Below are 19248 nucleotides of genomic sequence, written 5' to 3' on the forward strand. Positions count from 1 at the left end.
GATCAATCTAGAATAAAGCCAAAGCACAAGACCATCACAAGCTGTCAATCAAACATGAGGCTGCCAATATGCTGGGGGTCTATGATGGGTGTGTGTGTGTGTGTGAGAGAGAGAGGGAGAGGGAGGGAGAGAGACAGTGAGCGTTCAACGCACTGAAGAAGCAGTCGCTCCAGGAGTCGCTTTGTTATCCATCACATCTATTTTTCCAGGACGACTAAATGTGTGCATTGTGCACATACTGACAGATTAGAATATTTGGAACAAAAGCCTTGTGAGACGAGCTGATTGATTTCTGTGGGTGGATTTCAGTTTGTCGGCCAAGGGTCCGCCGGAGAAACCAAAGGTAAGTTGATAAGCGCGCATATTTGATGTCTCAGATGGTGCCATTGTTAATTTCTTTTTTCCCCGTCAAAATTAGAGTGAGGACGGTTCAAGATAGCCATGAAATATGAACTGGAAGGGAAACGCAGATTTGAGCACAATTTATTTTTCTATTCAGAAGCTTATGAGCTCACAGGCTGTGTGAATAAATCGTGCACTTCGTAAGATTTCCAGTGAGTCACGCAAATGTCGGAATAAAATAATTTTATGCAACATGTGTGCGGTTTGCAGTAATTGACACTGCTGGACAACCCCTCATTAACTTGTAGAGATGCCATTAGCAACGCGTCTTGTTTATCAGCGCTATAGGATGAGGGTGTGTCTGCCACTGATCACCACAACCTTCACTGGTTGCGCGGCAAAAAAAATATATTAATACTTCCGAATCCCAGTCAAAACCTTTAAAACGAACTCGATCCATTCATTTCCTCTGACTTGTTATCATATTGCTATTAAGGCGGTCGAAAAGCAAATATCACATGTCGTCTATGATGTCACTGCTGTTGTTATGAACGCTTGCATAGTTGCATCACCGCAAAGGAGAATCACAGTGCGGGTGGCGGCTCGTTTGCGCCGCTCCGTCAGGTGATCCACAGGTTGAGCGGCGCAGAAGTGGATGAATGCGCCGACGTCACACATCGGATGTTGAACTGCATCGCGCCAGATGTTTACTGCCGCTGGCGTCGGTGAAGCCTGACGGTGTGTGCGCGCGTGCATAGTCATCATAATGGAGAGGTGATTGTAGTCGTCGGCGCGCACAGGTGTCCGTTGAAGCTGACTGGTACTTATGAATGCAAGTCAGCCAGAAACCGACTGGATTCCAGCCGACTAATTATGACTTTAGCGCTGCGTGCCACAGCCCTTTCTCCTGTTCATGTGGGCACTAGTTGTCCTTGTGGTTTGGTATGAAATGCCATCTTAACCCAGTTACCATGGAGATAACTGGATACTATGGACCGACGCACATTGTTGTCATGGTGATGTAACATCATTATGATGGCAGATACAGGGGGCCAAGTTTTTTTTTCTAAAAGGTTATGAAGACCTGCGTTGTGACCTATTTAGCTGCCCTACATTTTTCTTAATGTTGAGAAACAGCAAATACCTTTTTGTTTCTCTCTTTGTTTGTATTGAATGCACATTGATGCCTTACCTTTAGAAACCTGCACATAAACACACACAGATACCCAACAATCAGGGGTTTGTGGGGTGTGGTTTCATGTAAAAACACACATATAGTGGACACTGTGCGCATACTTATGACCGTGTCCACCGTTTTTTAAATTCATCAGTTGAACTGTAGTTTGGATGTTTGCCTCACAAAGTTTGTGTCTAATCTTAAACTTGTCTTCCACTCACACATTTGTCAGATAGTATGGTGTCAGAAGGTCAGATCAATATTTTTTCCTGTGTCTGTGATTGTTGAGTATTCTGCTGCCCTGCTCGACTTTACCATCTTACTGCTCCCGCTGCTTTTGGTTACACTGTCTCCTTGATCGCCTTCCTGATTCTTCTTCTCCGTCATCACATCTCCTGACCTTTCTTTTTAATGCTTTGTGTGTTTTATTCTCGAAATGCCACTAACATAAACCAGACTATCCTTCCCCTGCCCTCTTCTCAGACAGTGTCTCCTCTGCATGGCCTTGGCCTTGTACTCTCCTGCCAGATAATGTCTGTCCCTGTCTGCTCGTCCTCTCCGTCTTTCAGCCTGCCCTTTCCTTGTCCCCAAATTACAGGAAACAGCCTCTATGACCGCTTTTTCCTTTTCCTCCCCAAACAGATACAGCTGCCCTGCCTGCCCTTTTCTTGTCCTCTCCTCTCAGACAAAGAGGAGCCTGACAAAGGAACTAAATATTGCTAAACAATAGTGCAGATAAGGTAGGTTAAGGAAAGATGGAAAGGTGACAGCACAGATGCTACATATCATACCAAGGGAGAGAGAGGCTGCTACTGATAGGCTGTTTGATACATGACATTGGGCAGTGCCATGCTGCCAAACACCCTGAAGGATTCTCCTGGGACAAATGTGACACTGACCCACTAATGGTTAAAATTACTAAGAAGAGATTCATACTGCATCCTAGCAGAAGTGACATTCTTTACTGTGGCCGCATCATTTACTTCATTCATGTGAGAGTTGAAATTATTGGTCAGAAAAAAACCAATATTGGCTGGGCCGTAGTAACAAAATCGAGGTAGATCAAATCTCAAATCTCAAAGTATTGTCAACAAATGAGAGCTGCACTAACTACAGTCAATAGTCATTACAGATCCTCTTTCACATTGAGGTTTGTATTGCTTAAAGGTCTTTGTCCTTACATCAAGGGACAGGTTTTGTGGTGTGACTTACGTCTAGTATTTTGAGTCTGCGTGACTGCTTGGCCTTTAACCCCAGACTATCTTTGGTTCATCCAGAATTGATGGAGGTTGTCCAACAGGCCACTTAAGCCCGAACACTTGTTGTCATATCTGTCCCATTAACAAGTCTCTGAGTGAAAAGAGATGCAACACCCCTGTCCATCCACCAGCTACACCTAATCTTTCTCTCTAGCATTCTGCCTTTCCAGTAGTCTCAAATTGACAGACCTGTCTTTACTCTGCTGGTACAGGAGAGCATCTGGCTGAGCACACGCACGGGATTAAAGCATGTTACGTAGGAACATTTAGCAAACAGCTAAGTAGCTGCCTCATGCACAAGTTATATTTCAAAATTAGGTTGTTGGTTATTAGTATCAAGCTTTTTACTTTTGGTTGAACTCTTGCTGTTCCTCATTGAAAACAGCGACACAAAGAAGTGATAATCCCAGCCGTCCACATCTTTCATCTTTCCACCCACCTTTCCCATTTATCCCATATCCTCTCAGACATAGCATGGTTTTCACGTCAGTTGTTGGTCAGCACGTGGGGTTTAAAGGATTAGTTGGAGGGTAAGAAAGAGAAAGAAAGGGGAAGAGGGAAATCCAGGTGGCTCATGGTCACATGTACAACAGTATGTCATCAAATCGCCTTCAATGATGGGAAATTTATTCTAAGACTAAAGATTAACCTTTAAAGGTTTAAAACAAAAGTGTGTGAGTGAGTGTGAAACAAGGTGCAAGACATGGAGGCAAAGCACTGACAGAGTCTACTAATTATGTAAACCACAATATCTACTTGTGTTTAAGATGTGTCAAATTTCCAACGACAAATCAGTCACTGACAGTTTTGTCTTGCAGCACTGTGAAGCAGGACAGCTTCTAGTCATCTGTGTTTTTCCAACTAAGCGTGCTGTTTGATAGAATAAAGAAATGGTTATTGATTGTTTGCTCTAACTGTACCGACTGCTCTGTCAAAGGCAAATTATAGTGGGTTTAAATGATTTCCACTTTTCAAAAGGCAGTAGAGGATGATATCAAGTGGCAAACAGAAAACATGTTAAATATGATATGTGATAATTAAGTCTTATCAGAAAGCCTTTGGTGCTTAGACTCCGCAGGGAGGCTTTGTAATCGAGCAGCAAGATAAATCCCTCCTTGGAGTCTGGACACTGGTGGCAGTGATGGCTGATGACTCTGCTGACTGATCAGGATGATGAAATGATGAAGCTGATGACCTGCAAAGACTGGGCGGTGATGGGGAGCTGGAGGGGTTCGCATAACAGCAGCATAAAAGAGCTAAGGCAGGGAGAGAATCGTATTTAAAAATCCACCAGTGAGATGATTGGCTAACGGTGAAGGTGTATCTCTCTGCTATTGGATAGATGTGACCAGCTGATGAGAACGGCTGATATCTCAATTGACAGACAGTGATGGCAAGGAGATTAGGAGTGAGCATGCGTGAGAGGAGTGAATGTGGGATGTGGCTACAGGCTAAATAAGCTACATTAGAGCGTCATATGAAAAATATCTGGTTATAACATGAAAAGGATCTTTTGGAACCCAACTTTTTTCTGTAATGGTGGCATCAATATGCTGCTGTATGACAGGAAATAAACAATCCCTCTGCCTGCTGAGCTTGAGCTGGATCAGTGTTTTATTAACATGTCTGAGCTGAATGCAAGTGCTGTACAGTTTGGGGCCAACCATCAATCATCACCTCTGATGTGAAAAAAGATGTCTCTCTCGAAATGAGACAGACATGCCTACAAACACTGTATTGTCAAAACTCATCAGTCATATCTGGGTTTGGTTTTAAAAGCTCCTCTCTGAGCGCACCATATTTTTTATAGCACGTTACACTGTGATGGTTAAAGAGATACTGAGAAAGCTCTTCAAAGGTTTCAGTCTTAGCTGTGTAGTCACAACTGAAATGAAAATTCTCTTTTGTCTCCAGTATTCATGAAATGACTTGATTGTTTTTCTATATATGCCACTGTCAAAACTCATTGAAAAGAGGTCATTGCACCCCAACATTCACTATAAAATATCAAAACAAACACGAATATGAATACAAATAATAAATTCTAGTAAACTATCCTCACATGAAGCATCTCATTAAAGAAAATATTTCTGTCCGTGCTCATACCCAAGAGTCTACCTTCATTCTAAGATGAGGGTAGATGTTATTATTCTCATAGGCCCTCAGTTCCTCACCTGTCATCTTGTGTCACATGATTTCATAAATGTCATAGTTACCAGTTTATTGTTCAGATCTGTATGAGGGCTCACATATTAAATATGCAACTAGGCAGGAATGCTGCAGCCCATACCTCAGCTAATGATTATAATGGTGTTCATTTAAGTGCACTATGTCCGTTACCGCTGATATGATTGAAGACAGACAAACAGATGGACAGAGAGACATAGATCTACTCCCTGCCCCCCCGGAGTTCTCACATAGATGTCATAGCTCAGATTGTTCAGACGTCATAGCAGGCTTTTGATTTTGCAGAGTAGGAAGATGCACAGTTTCCTGTTGCACTTGCCACGGCTTTAATTTCATTTCAGATGATTTCACATTTGAAAGCAGAGAGCTGAGAAGCTGGCCGGAGCTTGAGGTTCAGCTCTGAGAGGTTCCTCGTAATGTCCACCATAAAGGCCAAATCACACAGACAAACAGACACTTTGGAGCAGTTTTACTTTGTCTGGGGTGAGCAGCTCCACAGCAGCAACAAGTCACGCCTTCACAAATTCTCCTTCTGAATGAGGTTTTAGCCTCTTAGCTATTAGCTCTCACCACAAAATGTGCCTGCATAACACTGTCTCTGTCAGAATGTGGTCTTATGAAAGCTGCTTGTTGGGTATCAAAAGTCTGCAGAAGGGAGTTAACTTAACTCAAGCACCATTGTCCTCGAAGCTCATCCAATTCGCCTTTTGCTTCAACAAAAAAACAATTGTTTATCCATTTCTCTGCATCTGCTTATGTTTTGTTGACAGCTGCCATGATGCATTAATGTGATATGAACCACTCCCTGTGTGGTGTGTTCAGGGACTGGTCAGTAGAACGCCTTAATCTACTGTTTTTTGTAATTTCTGTTATTAATGAAGAAAAGTGATTTTCTTTTGTCCTTTCGTGCTTTTTTTTCCTGAATTGCCTCATAGGCCAGATCAAATGGTCTTGCCGGCCGTATACGGGCTGGAGGTTGCAAGTTCCCCACCCCCTGGTCAATGTCATTAATCAAGAACGAGAGGAAAAGTCATGGGGTCATTTCAGTCTTTAGGGTCCATCATCTGAGAGCCATAGAAATACGTTACTGAATTTCATGATAATCATGTCATCAAGAACCAAAAATAGAGGAGGATCACCAAAGCCATGAGGATTCATCCTCTGGGAACCATAATAGTCTATTTAAAATGGGGGATTGATTGAGAGACGGTCATTGACACCCCTGGAGCCAACAGTCCACCTCCTCCAAAATGTATTTCTTGTTGCAAAATAGTTTCGTATGAACACATTTTGCAGGAGAAACGGTTGGCGTGTGTGCATTGAATCGCCCGCATGAAAATAGGCCAAGGTTGTGTGATGTCCACAGGGAGGACGGCGTAATCTCTGGCAGGAAAAGAGAACATATGAGCAGGCTGTGAACATGGATTGTTATGTGAGATAAAAACTATATCCCCAGGCTTTTTGAATCAGTCAAACTCCAGGGGTTTGGATACAGCTAAGTGCTGTATGACGTGATTCCCACTTTCACCAGCACTTCCTATGTGCTTGTGTGCCAATAGTCTGCAGTCTGTTTAGAAGCTGTATGTGTACGTGGGTTAGTAGTTACTGTCTATATCCCAAATTGCAGGGGAATATATGTGCTGGAGCAGCGCAGCTTCCTAAAACACACCGTTCTCACTGTAATTTTTTTGGTTTTTCATTCGCTCTCTCACCCTTCCTCTTTATTACTCTATGTCAACAGTTGCCATGGAAACTATTTTGCTCTTCCTCTCTTCGCTCCTGGTGTGTGTGGCTGGTAAGTGCTCCCCTTGTCATGGAACACATGCACACACACACCTGAGCATGCAAGCGCACATGCGTGCACACACTAATTGTCCATAGGGAGGCAGTGTTGGGGCAGCGAGTGACGCTACATGAAAAGGCACTCGCTGGGTGTGGGCTTGTAGCAAAACACTTCACCACTTTAGGGCTTTATGTGTGGGTTTCACTGGGTAGTCACTGACTGTGTGTGTGAGGTCTGTTTGCAGTGTGTGATTAAATGTAAGACACGTAAACACATGCTCACACAGTCACACTCTGCAAACAGATGACGTGGTGCTGTGCTGCAAATTGTTTTTTGTGACACCTTGGAGCGTGTGTTGGGTAAAACACATAGATACATAGATAGATAAACAGATAGATAGATGGAGAGTGTTAAAGCATTTTTCACTCATGGTCTTCTAACTTGTCCTCTTTCCTTTCACTCTCTTATTCAAACCACTTGCCCTTTTCGCCGCCTCTCAGCTGTTGCAGACCCCAGTGCACAGGGTGAGTACCCTTGATTTAATCTCTAATGACACACCTCGGTCTGAACAGCCACATAGATGGGTGTATTTGTTTCCAGATTAGATCAGACCCTTATGGATTGTCCCACTGCAGTGAACAGTGGCAGATGTATAGATTAAGTCACAAAATGAGCAGACCCCAGGGTTGATTAGAAACAGGCTTTTATAGAGTGAAATCAGTGCTGAAGAGGTGAGAGTGCTGGTTGGGTCGGACAGAGAGATGATAATCTCTGTGAGATCTATATAAACAATAGGTTGGGTAATATGGCTTCTAAACTATGGTTAAGATTGGGAAAAATACTCCAAGTAAAGGCATGTATGTATTATTAGCACAGTGTACTTGAGGTGTACTGCTGTAGATGTGTATGGTTAATTTTAGCTACTTTATACACTGTTGGGTGGTCTAATCTACAGCAATGCTTCATATTGTATAAGACCTCCAAGTGGTAAAAAATACAATGACAGAGTGCTTCCTAACCCCACATCATGGAAACAGAACTTAATTGTGTCTTTAGATTCTGTACTGTGACATATTTCCAAGTGAAACAGAATATGTGGTTGGGTTTAGTTACCAGGGGTATTTAAAACAAAACATTCGTCATCCATATCATACATCCGTCACCTCTGTTGCTAGATCAGTGAAGGGAAAGGCTTAAATGAACAAATTAGATCTCAGCCACATTCCTTGGAAATGTAAAGAGCTGAAACACTCACCTCATTCTACAATAACACGGTACTGCTGTGCTAGCTACCCACGAGCTAACAGTCGAGGGTTAATTACAACCCTGCTAAAATGTGAATTTTAAATGGCTTCTCTCATCCTTTTCAGACGGTAAAGAGGAAGTTGAAAACCAGTTTGTTTATGGTAAGTTTAGAAAACGTTGTCAAGACATAGAGACAGTGTCCACACATAAAAAACCTGCTGCGATAAATGTCACATTGATTGATGTCCCTCTCCTGCTCATGCGTCTCCTCTGCGGTATCCTGGCATCAACTTCTTCTGCAGACTATGAGAGCCTGAGGATTGGGGGGTTGGCGTTTGCCGTGGTGCTGTTCACACTGGGCATTCTTCTCATCCTTAGTAAGTTAACCTCTGTCTGTGTCTCTGTGTGTGCTTGTGTGTCACTATATTATATGCACATGCACTCATGTGATTGAGTGTTACACATTAAAAATAATTACTAAGAAATTCATGAATGATTATTGGATGTCTACACTGTTACATTCTCAGGTAGCGGTGACACGGATACTACATCTAACTAATTAGACCTCTCGTCAACACAGCTAATTATTTCTTATGTTTCTAGGTCGACGGTGCCGCTGCAGTATCAACCAGAAGTCCAGGTATGTCAGTGTCTAACTGAAAAAAACTTTACTGTATAAGGGCTTTTTTTCTCATACCACATGATTTGGTTACCATGATCCCCTCCTCAGGGCCCCGGGAGATGAGGAGAAACAGGAGGAGAACCTGATTGTTCCCATGGGTAAGATGCACATTTTAAACTCTCTGTCAGCTCCTCTCACCTCTGGCTCACCCCCCGACACACATTCATAATTGAGTTTCCCTTTGGGAGTGCCCGTCCCTGCTCACACATGTTGAGCTGAGCTGTCCTGTATGAGAGAGAGAGCATGCAAGTTATTTAAAATGACTTGATGACCTTAGCCTCCAAGCTGTTTCAGGTTTCAATTCACTTAAACACTGTATAAAATCCAGCTAGCAACGAGTTGTCAAAATGTGATGGGTAATTTTTTAGAGTGCCACCTTAACCCGCCCTGTGGTTATATCTGAGGATTCTCCAACGTCTGAGATTTCACTGCCAGCATCCCTTTAAATGAAAGAAATGACCACATACTTGCTAATTTTCACAGCATCTACATTTGATGCCTGGGTTTGAAGTTCATTTTATGATGGTATTAGGATGATTTTTGGCTGTTCCTATCAATCAAATGGAGAAGAAGTGTCAGCCATGATAAAAAACAAACCAAATTCTCCACAAGCTAGAAAAATCTGATTCTTTATTCCCCTAGCCTTAAGGAAACAGTATGAGAAACGGCAGTACCAGCAATCCTTCCTCCAGCAGTATGAAATTGTATAAATCCGTCGAGTGTTTCTGACAAGTTTATGAAGTGTAGTGAAAGTAATGCGCTCTCGTGATTTTTCCGTCACATATTTTCTTAACAGAGTTTATCAAAATCAAAGAAAAGTACTAAGAAGTGGGAAAAGCGTATCACTTTTGAATGTTCAGATCTCCTGACAGTGCAGCCCATGCTGGTTGTGTGAGTTATTGTCTGCATATTGAGCATTAAATGATGGAGCTTAGCTAACAAGCGACTCACTATCTTCCTCCTCAAGGTCCATAACTTGAATGCTTCTTTCTGGCTCCCAAATGCACAGCCCATTCAGTGCCGGTCATTTGCTCAAACCAGGTTTCTCCATCCTAAACAAACAGCTAATGGAGAGCTAATGTCGCTTCAAAATGCCACTAAATTTCTTTATGTATAATAGTCATCAGCAGTAGAATCATTAAGTTAGCGACAATGCTCATTGTCGGTGCTTTCAGAGCAGTTCAAGGATGCTTTGATATCCTTGAATGCACCACCAAAGAAACAAGTTCTATAACAGCTGCTACTTGCAACTGCATTGACTTAAAGCTGGTGAATCTTATTTATGTTTCAAATCTGCGCAAGTTGATTTTTATAATTATATAATGTAGTTTTGTTTTTTGTATTCAGTATCCTTAGCTCATTCGCAACAGTACCACAGTAAAAACATTCTCCACTGCAAGCAAAAATTTTGTTTTTGGAGCTAATTTGAACTATTTCTTACATGCTGTTAGGATTTTTATTGTATAACAATGCATCATATTTTATAAGGCTTGTAGATGTTTTACGTATAAGATCCTAACCTGCGTAGGAGCTAATGACCATAGTGGTTTAAAAAATGAAGTGGAATAAAAAGTGCAGTATTTTCCTCTGAAATGTATTGGAGCAGAAATATAAAGCACTAACACTCCAATAAAATGGCATGAAATTGTACCTAAGTACAGCTCTTCAGCAAATACACTTAATGATAAGAAACAACGCTCATGTCCTTTAGAATAAATCGGCAATACACAATTTTAAGCACTGCACGCACTCACGAACCTTGAGAGAGTATCAGAAGTACCAGCACAGAAGGAGAGAAATATTTGGAAAGAAATGACCGTGGGCAACTTTAATGTTTAGTACTTGTGCCTCAACTAAATCACTCATCCTTGACCTCTTTCAGCCACGGTGGTTGCAGAGACTACAGCAGAGAACTGAGGCAACTCCACCGGACCGAGTGCCTTCTGAAATGACGATCAGTTTTATTTCACACTGAGCCACTACGACAGTGGAGAAACTGATTGTTATGATACCTGGTTACATGACAGGGTACGAGGGGAGGTATACGTTTAGAGGTGTAATATGTACATAAGCCTTGTGCCCTACAGACAAACCTTTAGCCTGTTGTGTCCATTGTGATTGTGCCTGTCCCTCAGTGCTCTTGTCTGTTCCTGTGCCTTTCCGTGACTCACTCCACTTCTTTGTCTTAGCCAGTAGCACCTTTGACACAAGATTGTCTTTGGAGCCCCAGAAGAATTTTTAATGTTGTGTGGTCCACTATTCTTTGTTTTGTACTTTGCCTTTAGGTTTTAGGATTTGTCTTTATTTTGTCAATTGTCCTGGATAATGTTTGTCATATTTGGATTCTGACATATATGCATATATACTGTATACATACATAAGTATAACTACAGATAGTTTACAGATAAGATATAGAGTTAAATATCTTTCATTTAGATTTATGTTTGAATGGTTGGGTGTGTTTGCGTGCACATGTGGGTATATATGTGTGTGTGCATATCCTGTATGCGTATGATTGTGTGTATATCACAAGTGCATGTGTATCTCTACATGTAAATGTGATGAGCCTTATATAAGACAATCTCAACCACCACAGCTCTCTGACTGAGCACAGGAATGGTTTGCAGGTATCTGCACGAGCTCCTCCTCCACACACACACACACAGTGTTTCACCACCTATAGTGGAGGGGGCTCCTGCATCAGCTGTCTCACTGCCTTCTTCTCCACACATCTACTCCACTGCTCCGTCACTGGCTCCACCAGGATTAACTAGTCTCCAGCAGACTATGATTAGCTTCCCCATACACACTCACTAGTGCAGCAAATCTGTGAAGCCTGGGTTTCTTTCTTTTCTCTTTCTTGTTTGCTCATTAAATTGCTTATCTCTCTAACGTGATGATGCTTTGAATGTAGTACATTTGTGAAGAAGAGAGACAAAGTTTGAGTGCTGAGCTTGATAGAAGTTAAAATTGATATTACTTCTGTAGATTAATAGTAGCCTAATGTAGGGCACGTCATAGCGAGAGAACAAATGAACAATGCTTGTTGTGAATCATCTGTCAGGTCAGGCGTTCACCAATCTTAAGTCTGAGTTTTTAAAGATGACCGCTGTACAAGTAAACACTATGTTCATTTGACGCATGAGGCCTTGTTGTGTAGCAACCTGTTGTGCTTTTGGCATAAATAAATAAAAGTATGTCTGACCACACATGAGAATGTCTTCAGCGTCTTTATACTTGAACATTTTTAGCCCAGAGCTTCAGATTTCACAAGCAACCCTCCAATTTTCTATCAATGTCAGTCAAGGTTACAAGCTGCTACTTGGGGCTATGGAGTATGGAAAATACAGAGACAGTAATATGCTGGACATTGTTCTGTGATTCCAAAGGTTGGCAGATATACCCTCTTTATTGCCATCAGAGATTAAACTTTAGACAATGAAACTGTAAATATATAACTGAGCAGCTAGACTGAAACACGGCTGTGGGCGTGTAAAGTTGGCTTGTGTGTGTCTCTGTGTGTGTGTGTGTGTGTGTGTGTGTGTGTGTGTGTGTGTGTGTGTGTGTGTGTGTGGTGTCAGAGGGTGGATCTGTGGGGTGGGAGTTCGCTCTGCACCTGCCCCTTCCACACACAGGCACACACACACCTGGACAGAGGTAATACGGAGCCGTCAGCAGCTCAGGTGGGTGATAACTTTCTTTTCTAAATGAATGCTGAACTAAATGCATGTCATAAAAATCAGTCAGTCGCGAGCTCTTCAGATGCTGTTAATGTGGGATCACAGGACTGAGATTCTTTCGAATACCCTGTTGATCTATGTTCAGGAGGAGTTAGAAAATAGAAATGATTGCCTTTCTCGCAATGAAAAGTTAAGTTGCTCCATTATTTAATGAGGCAAAATATAAAAGTACACATGCTCCAGTTAACATGTGCTGTAAAGTGGGTTTAGAGGACAGACAGTACTGTCTTGTCAGTGCTCTTGTTAACTAAACCCCGACTGGAGAAATCTGATAGCAGTGGTGCATTGCTGCACTTTAGGGGCAGTTTGGTTATTTGCCATTGACAATCAATTCTGCATTATAAGGCAGGCGTCACCACAGCCACTCTTTCCTGCACTCATCTGTAACCTCAATCAGACCGTGCAAGGTTCAAGGTTAATGAATATTGGTGCTGTAATATATTAATGAGTAACTGTCCGGTATGCCTTTATGCTCAGTGGTGCTTTGAAAAGACCCAGATGAAGGCACCCGAGTCCACAAGTCACAATGTCATGCTCGAACAAAATGGAGACAGCAAGGAATTTTTTACTCTGTTAATCTGTGAAAGTTAATGATTATAGGTCAGGAGATGTAGATCAAATGAGAAGCTTGTGTATAGTATGTGCGTGTGCATAGAGGATGGAGAAAGAAAGGGTGGGGGGAAGAGAATAAATACTACCATGAGCCTCTTGAAGTTCTCTGTGAAGATCAAGGCAGTCATTTTGCTCTTAAGTTCGTAGCAGGGAGCCCAGTGAGGCAATCTGTCAGGACGTATAGAGTTTCAGTACCTTTCAACCACCTCTCATCTAAAGTCAATAAGCCAGTTTTAATTAAAAATGGAAGGACTATTGAAACCAAATCCACTCAAATTTTCTTCCCTGCAAACAACAGTTTTCAGACACAAGACCTGGTGATGAATACTTTTATTGTAAGATTTTCCTAGCTGAATCATTTGTAAAAGCAGACATGAGTGGGTCGCCAGCTGGCGGCTGCTGTTATCACCGGCCTTTTGTTAAATGTTTGTATTATGTCCCTCCAGTTTTGTCCACTGAACACACAAACAGACGAGGCATCATGTCCTCCAAAGGTGAGTTACTGTACGCTGCAGTTGAACTGCTGATCATCCACAAACAGAGGATGTATGAAAGAGCCACTTAAACATGGCACCGTTTGGGTGACATAATATTTGCGAGGCCACAGACATCCCTGCTTTCAGATTCTGAGTCAGAACAGCTGACAAAGATGACTTATCAAGTGCTACAGTAAGTAGCATATGCTGTGCAATGGTGAACAATATGAAGCTTAAAATAGGTCATACAGATTGTCCCCTGTTAGTTGACAAAGACAAAAATCAAGGGGAGGCCTGCAGCCTCACAGTTTAGGCTCACCTTCTCACATCCTTGCTTTGTCCTTGAGGGGGGTCACCAGAAACATGGGGGAAATTTTGATGTCACTATTATTTCACTGACTGCAAGTTAGCCCATGAGATAATATGTAAGAATAAGTATTCAGTCCAAAGCTTTCACACTGGTCACCGTTAATGTGCCAGTCAACAGTACAGACAGTTAGGGAATAACTAAATCTTAGTAAATGGACCGAGATCTTATCAAAAATGGATCTGCGGCCTGATGTGTATCATATTTGAGAGCTCTTGCCGTTAAAAAAGTTGAAAATCACTGAGTTAGACAACCCAGATAATGGAGGACAATGCATACAAGCACTTTTTGAACATCTCTCATAAGCATGCGTCTATCTTGAGACCCCGTCTGCCCATGTCTATCCCCAGGTACAGACGTCGACCTTGACGCAGACTTTGTGTATGGTAAGTGACTTTAACTTGACAATGTATCAGCTTGGATGAAATAGTTCAAATATTATTCTTCTGCCAGCAATCTGAAAGGAGAGAATGGGGAAAGCGTGCACAGGATAAAGGGAGTTTCTGCCAGCACATGTAGATGGGCAAATAGAGTGGGCACGTGTAGAGAGAAGAAATAGGAGGAATAACAGGAGCTGGATTGTGGGGAGTGAAGGGACATGGGATGATGGGAACCATGAGTGGGAGTAAAATGAGAAAGAGATGGGGGGGGGGGGGGGGGGGTCCAGTAACAGTTGCCAAAGATCACAGTGATGGTGTGGTGACAATGTCCCATGTGACTTTGTAGACTACCATACACTTCGAGTTGGAGGTCTGGTCTTCGCCGGGGTCATCGTGTTCCTTTCTATCATCCTGTTGGCAGGTAAGTCAACAACTACATTATGTGTGTGTGTGTGTGTGTGTGTGTGTGTGTGTGTGTGTGTGTGTGTTTCAGCTGAGGAGAAAAGTAAAGTTTGGTACAGGGATTGAAAACAGAAACTGAGCAGAAGAGCTGAGGTGTGTGAGATCATGCAGTGTGCGGCTGAACGCAAGGACAAAAGAGCCTCTGAAACCATTTTCATTGGGTCGAGGAGACTGAGATGTGTCTCTTGCTCCCATCGTACAGCTCTGTTTCTATCACTGTTGCTATCAGAACATCTTGCACAGTGGCTCTGAGCTTCAAACTAATCACTCAATTTCATTTTTCTCTAAAGGCAACAGGCTCACCAGGTGCGGCAAATCCACGGTAAGCGGAGAGGAATGAAATGAAATATGGCTTTATAGTGACATCTGCTGGTCATATGAATAATTTAACACCTCCAAAAGGTCAAAATGTGATACTTTCAGATTAAATGTGACAGACTATTCTTAACATGAGATTAAATGAAAAATGTGTTGGATTATAAATATGACAACCACTGTTTTCTTGTCGACAGCCAAGACACGCTGAGGAGGAGTAAACAGAGCGGAACCAGCCAGGAACCACGGAGAGTACAAGAACGTGATGCAGTCGACTGTTATGTGTGTAGAAATACAAGGCTTTTGTATTAATAAAGTGTAAAAAAATAAACTTTTCTGTGTTTGTGTTTGTTTGACATCATGGCTACTCTGGACCAGCTGGATTTTGAATTAAATCAATCAACCAATACAAACACACCAATAAGTTTGCTTTGCAGGCCCTCTTTGTGAAGATTTAAGACAGGTTTTACTTGTCGTTTAAAGATAGAAAATCAACAATATAGATTAACTGAAAATGTACTACATATAATAACAATATGAAGGTAGCAAAGTATATAAGATAATAACGTGTTAGTGTTCAGTGGACAATGTAAAATAACAGATTTAACACTTTTGAATAAAAAGAAGGAAAAACAATTCGGTACAGATTATGATATCTAGTAAATACAAATCAGAAGTCAGAGATGATCTGATCACGCCTCGGGCAGAACAGGAAGTAAGCTCGCGCTCCTGCCTGGACAGGACACGCCCCCCTCAGGTGCACTCACCTCAGCTCAGTGCCAGCCTGCTTTCTCATTCGGTGTGCATCGTCCGAGCGGACTTCCTTTCGTTATCTTGGCTTTATTTTCATAACCGCACATAGTTTCTGGTAAGGAGTTTGATTTACATGTTAATGATTTTGTTCTCTTGCTGCAGAGCTTGAAAACATCAACACAAAACCACCAAACAACAGAAAATAAAAGCGCTCTGTGAGCTTTGAATCCTGTCGCGTCTGTCGCACACGCTCCGGTCTGCAGGCCTGCACTTCATATAGTGAGATGTGTCGTAATCATGAAAGGCTTTAGTCATGGCGCTCACCTGTACATGTAGAGTAGGTTGCACACTCCATATCTAAAAAAACGGAAGTTAATGTCGCTCCTTGTGCTTGTGGTAATAACAGTGATCACAAGGTGGCGTCATAAGATCAGCATAACCGCAGGAGGAAGCACCTGACCGGCCACAACTTCCCTCGACGGGCCGAGGGGAAGTGAAGGCTGCTGTCTGCGGGGAGGGGGGATCAAATGACGGCAAATGCTGTGGGGAAAAACAAGTAGGTGAAAAGTACGAATCGTCAATCAAACAATAGTAAGAAAAGCAGCTGGATTAGGGCACTATAAATTCACGAGAGCACCAAATGAAAAAGGAGTGCAAGCTGCAGCTGAGTGGTTTGGGTTGGTCAGTGGGCCTCCTTCAAGTTACTCCACTGCTCATCGCAGCTTTCGAGAGGACGTCCCCGTTTTGCGGTGACACCAGAGTCAGTCCCAGCCTCAGCGGCATCGCACAGTTCTGTATTTTCATGGCTGCAGCAGAGATGACAAAGCGCATTAATCATACCGCCAGAAACTGCGCCTGATTAATTATCCCTGAATAAATAAGTCGTTACAGGCAGAGACAGGAGCTGTCAGCTGGGTGAGTCCCAAGGACCCCCTGCTCTTTCTCTCCTTCCTCTCTCTCTTTCCACTCAGCCTCCTGAATGTGTGGAAAAATGAAGCACCAGGCGGTAAAAGCTAACACAGCCCGCGGCTGAGCGCAGGCGGTTTTACCGGTTGGAGCCCTCGGGTCAGCTGCTTTCCATGAGGGCTTCAGTTGAGGTAAGCATGAAAAGCCATTTATCACACAGTTCACTAGAGCTGATAACATCACACACACACAGACACACCACGTTGGACAGGTGTGAGAGGCCTGATCTGTTACTGTTCACACAAGCATCCAGGATGAGGTTTAACCGCTGAGACAAAAGGCGTCAGCGTGACGGAGGGAATCAAACAGGTGGAGAGTGGATGAAGTGTGTTTTCCTTGCATGGATGGCTTTGACACAATATTTTTAAAGGCAAGGTGTTGACAAAGTCTCACAGCCGAAGTCACCGCATGCTGTTATCCTCTGGTGTGGCCGTGTTTAGCTCTAATGGCCTCATCCCTTCACAAACTCAATAATTGTGCAGTTTTATTGATGCACTTGTAGTTTGAGCTGAGATTCATAGTCATCTCATGTTGCTTGAAATCCAGCGGTGGAAGTATTCATATCCTCAAGCAGAAGTGCCAATACCACACAGTGAAAATATTTCTTGTAAAAGTAAAAGTACTGCCTTTAAAATCTTAAGTAAAAGTACGCATTATCAACAAAATTTACTTAAAGTACTCATTGGGCAGTAAATGTAATCAGAAAAGTAACAAGTAACTAAAGCTGTCAGACAAATGTAGTGGTGTAAAATGTACAAAATATGCCTCAAATGTAGTGTAGAAGTATAAAGCTACAGAAAATGAAGATACTTAAGTAAAGTAAAAGTACCTCAAATTTGTACTTAAATACAGTATTTGAGTAAATATATATAGTTACGTCACCACTGTTGAAATCTCACTAAGTGCCGACAGCCAGGCCTCTGTCACAGCTGATAAAACGCTGCTAAATGATATGACCAGCCAGTGTGGCGAGCAGTTCCTGCGCTTCTCATTTGATGATGTCCATTATCTCTGAAGTCTTAGGATCAGTTGGTCGATATACTTTGTCTTAACAACATTTAGCGTATTATCTGTATTTGTAATTGTAACTTTCGTATTTAATAAATCTTGTGACAATCTGAAACCTCACCAACAAAGGAGATGCACTGATCCACTTTTATTCAGTACTGGTCTGGATATCTGCCAAAACTGGCACAGATACAGAGCTCGTTTCGTTGAGTGTTGTTGTTGTTGTTGTTGTTGTGTGTTGTGTGTTGTGGTGGTGTTATGTGTAATGTTACAGAAGGCTGAACCTGAACTTCACTTCAGTGGTGAAGAGTTTTGTGTCCGTCGATCTCGATGGAGCGTGTTTGAGTTTTCACCGTCTGGAAAGCTTATTTCTGTGTTCACATTGCTGGATTCCTGCTCCAGTTTGTCCTGAAATTTCAGCTTTGCTTTAAGAGCCTTGAGCCCGAAAGCTTTCTGCTTCTCGTTCAGATTCAGGCTGATGAATAACGTCTGTGCATGTAGACATACAGCTATTTTGGTCAGTTTCAGATTGATATCAATATCAGATCGGTGAATCCCTAAAACAAACTGCCTGTTAATCCTACCCATCTATGACCCCCTTCTCAAAGCCCGTTGATTCTCCCTGAAGCCATGAATCTTTAAATACAGTTCAGGTATGTGGAGTTTTACTTTTTTAATGGACAACTTGGCACGGTACTTTTTAAACAGACTTTTGTTAAACTGAAACTTTTGACAAACTGTTAAAAAACTTGACTCAGACAGGAGTGAATAGTATATTTCTATCCTCAGCTGAGGATCTGATGCACCAGTGACTGTACTCGTATGAGGGATCCGCTCAAAATAAGCTGCAGTGACCATGTTTATGGTAATGAAGGAACATGGCAGCCAGTTCAGTGTGGCTCATTGATGTGTTTTTAATACAGTATCAGGCTTTATCTGCACAGGTAGAGCCAGTGTTAGTAGGATTAGTCCATTGTTGGCTTTGGTCTTCTCATTGGATTTGTTGATTATAAAATCTAGAATATGATCAGACTTGTCCTTCAAATGAATGTCAGTGATCCGCTCTCAGTTGGTCACTGCGTGGTTTTAATGAGTCAGCTGTCAGAGTCACCAGACGACAGTTTCTTAGAGACAAACAGTGATGCATCTTTCAAGTTAAATGTTCTCGTACTTGCATAAGCTGAAGGATATAAAGCTTAAATCAGCTTCTCTCTTTAGTGCAGCGGCATCATTTTGTTGCTGTGGGTGCGTTTTATGCGCATGTTTGTGTGCGGAGCAGGTTCGCCGGTAAGACAGCGGTACAGGAGTGTTAAAGCGTGGGAAAGCGATAAGATCAAAGCACAGAGGGTCAAGATGGAAAGTCTGCCCTCAGCTAAGCTCTGCAGCGTCCTCTCACACCTGCCAACTCTCTCTCTCTCACATCAGTTTGTTGTTGACTTCATGTGATGTAACAGACCAGAACTGTAAAGATGTGAGTGTAAACAGTTTTATTTC

General features: G+C 42.3%; 1 protein-coding gene across 1 annotated transcript; it reads left to right on the forward strand.

The window, feature by feature from the left end:
• Positions 1–90: 90 nt before the first annotated feature.
• Positions 91–11892, forward strand: fxyd6 (FXYD domain containing ion transport regulator 6). The gene is made up of 8 exons (XM_070971269.1): positions 91–343; positions 6707–6760; positions 7249–7272; positions 8119–8154; positions 8296–8370; positions 8597–8633; positions 8724–8773; positions 10558–11892. Exons 2-8 carry the CDS (start codon positions 6712–6714, stop codon positions 10590–10592), a joined length of 306 nt encoding a protein of 101 aa, XP_070827370.1. The 5' UTR covers positions 91–343; positions 6707–6711; the 3' UTR covers positions 10593–11892.
• Positions 11893–19248: the final 7356 nt, after the last annotated feature.

This window comes from Chaetodon trifascialis, chromosome 9 (genome assembly GCF_039877785.1).
Source record: "Chaetodon trifascialis isolate fChaTrf1 chromosome 9, fChaTrf1.hap1, whole genome shotgun sequence".
NCBI lineage: Eukaryota > Metazoa > Chordata > Actinopteri > Chaetodontiformes > Chaetodontidae > Chaetodon > Chaetodon trifascialis.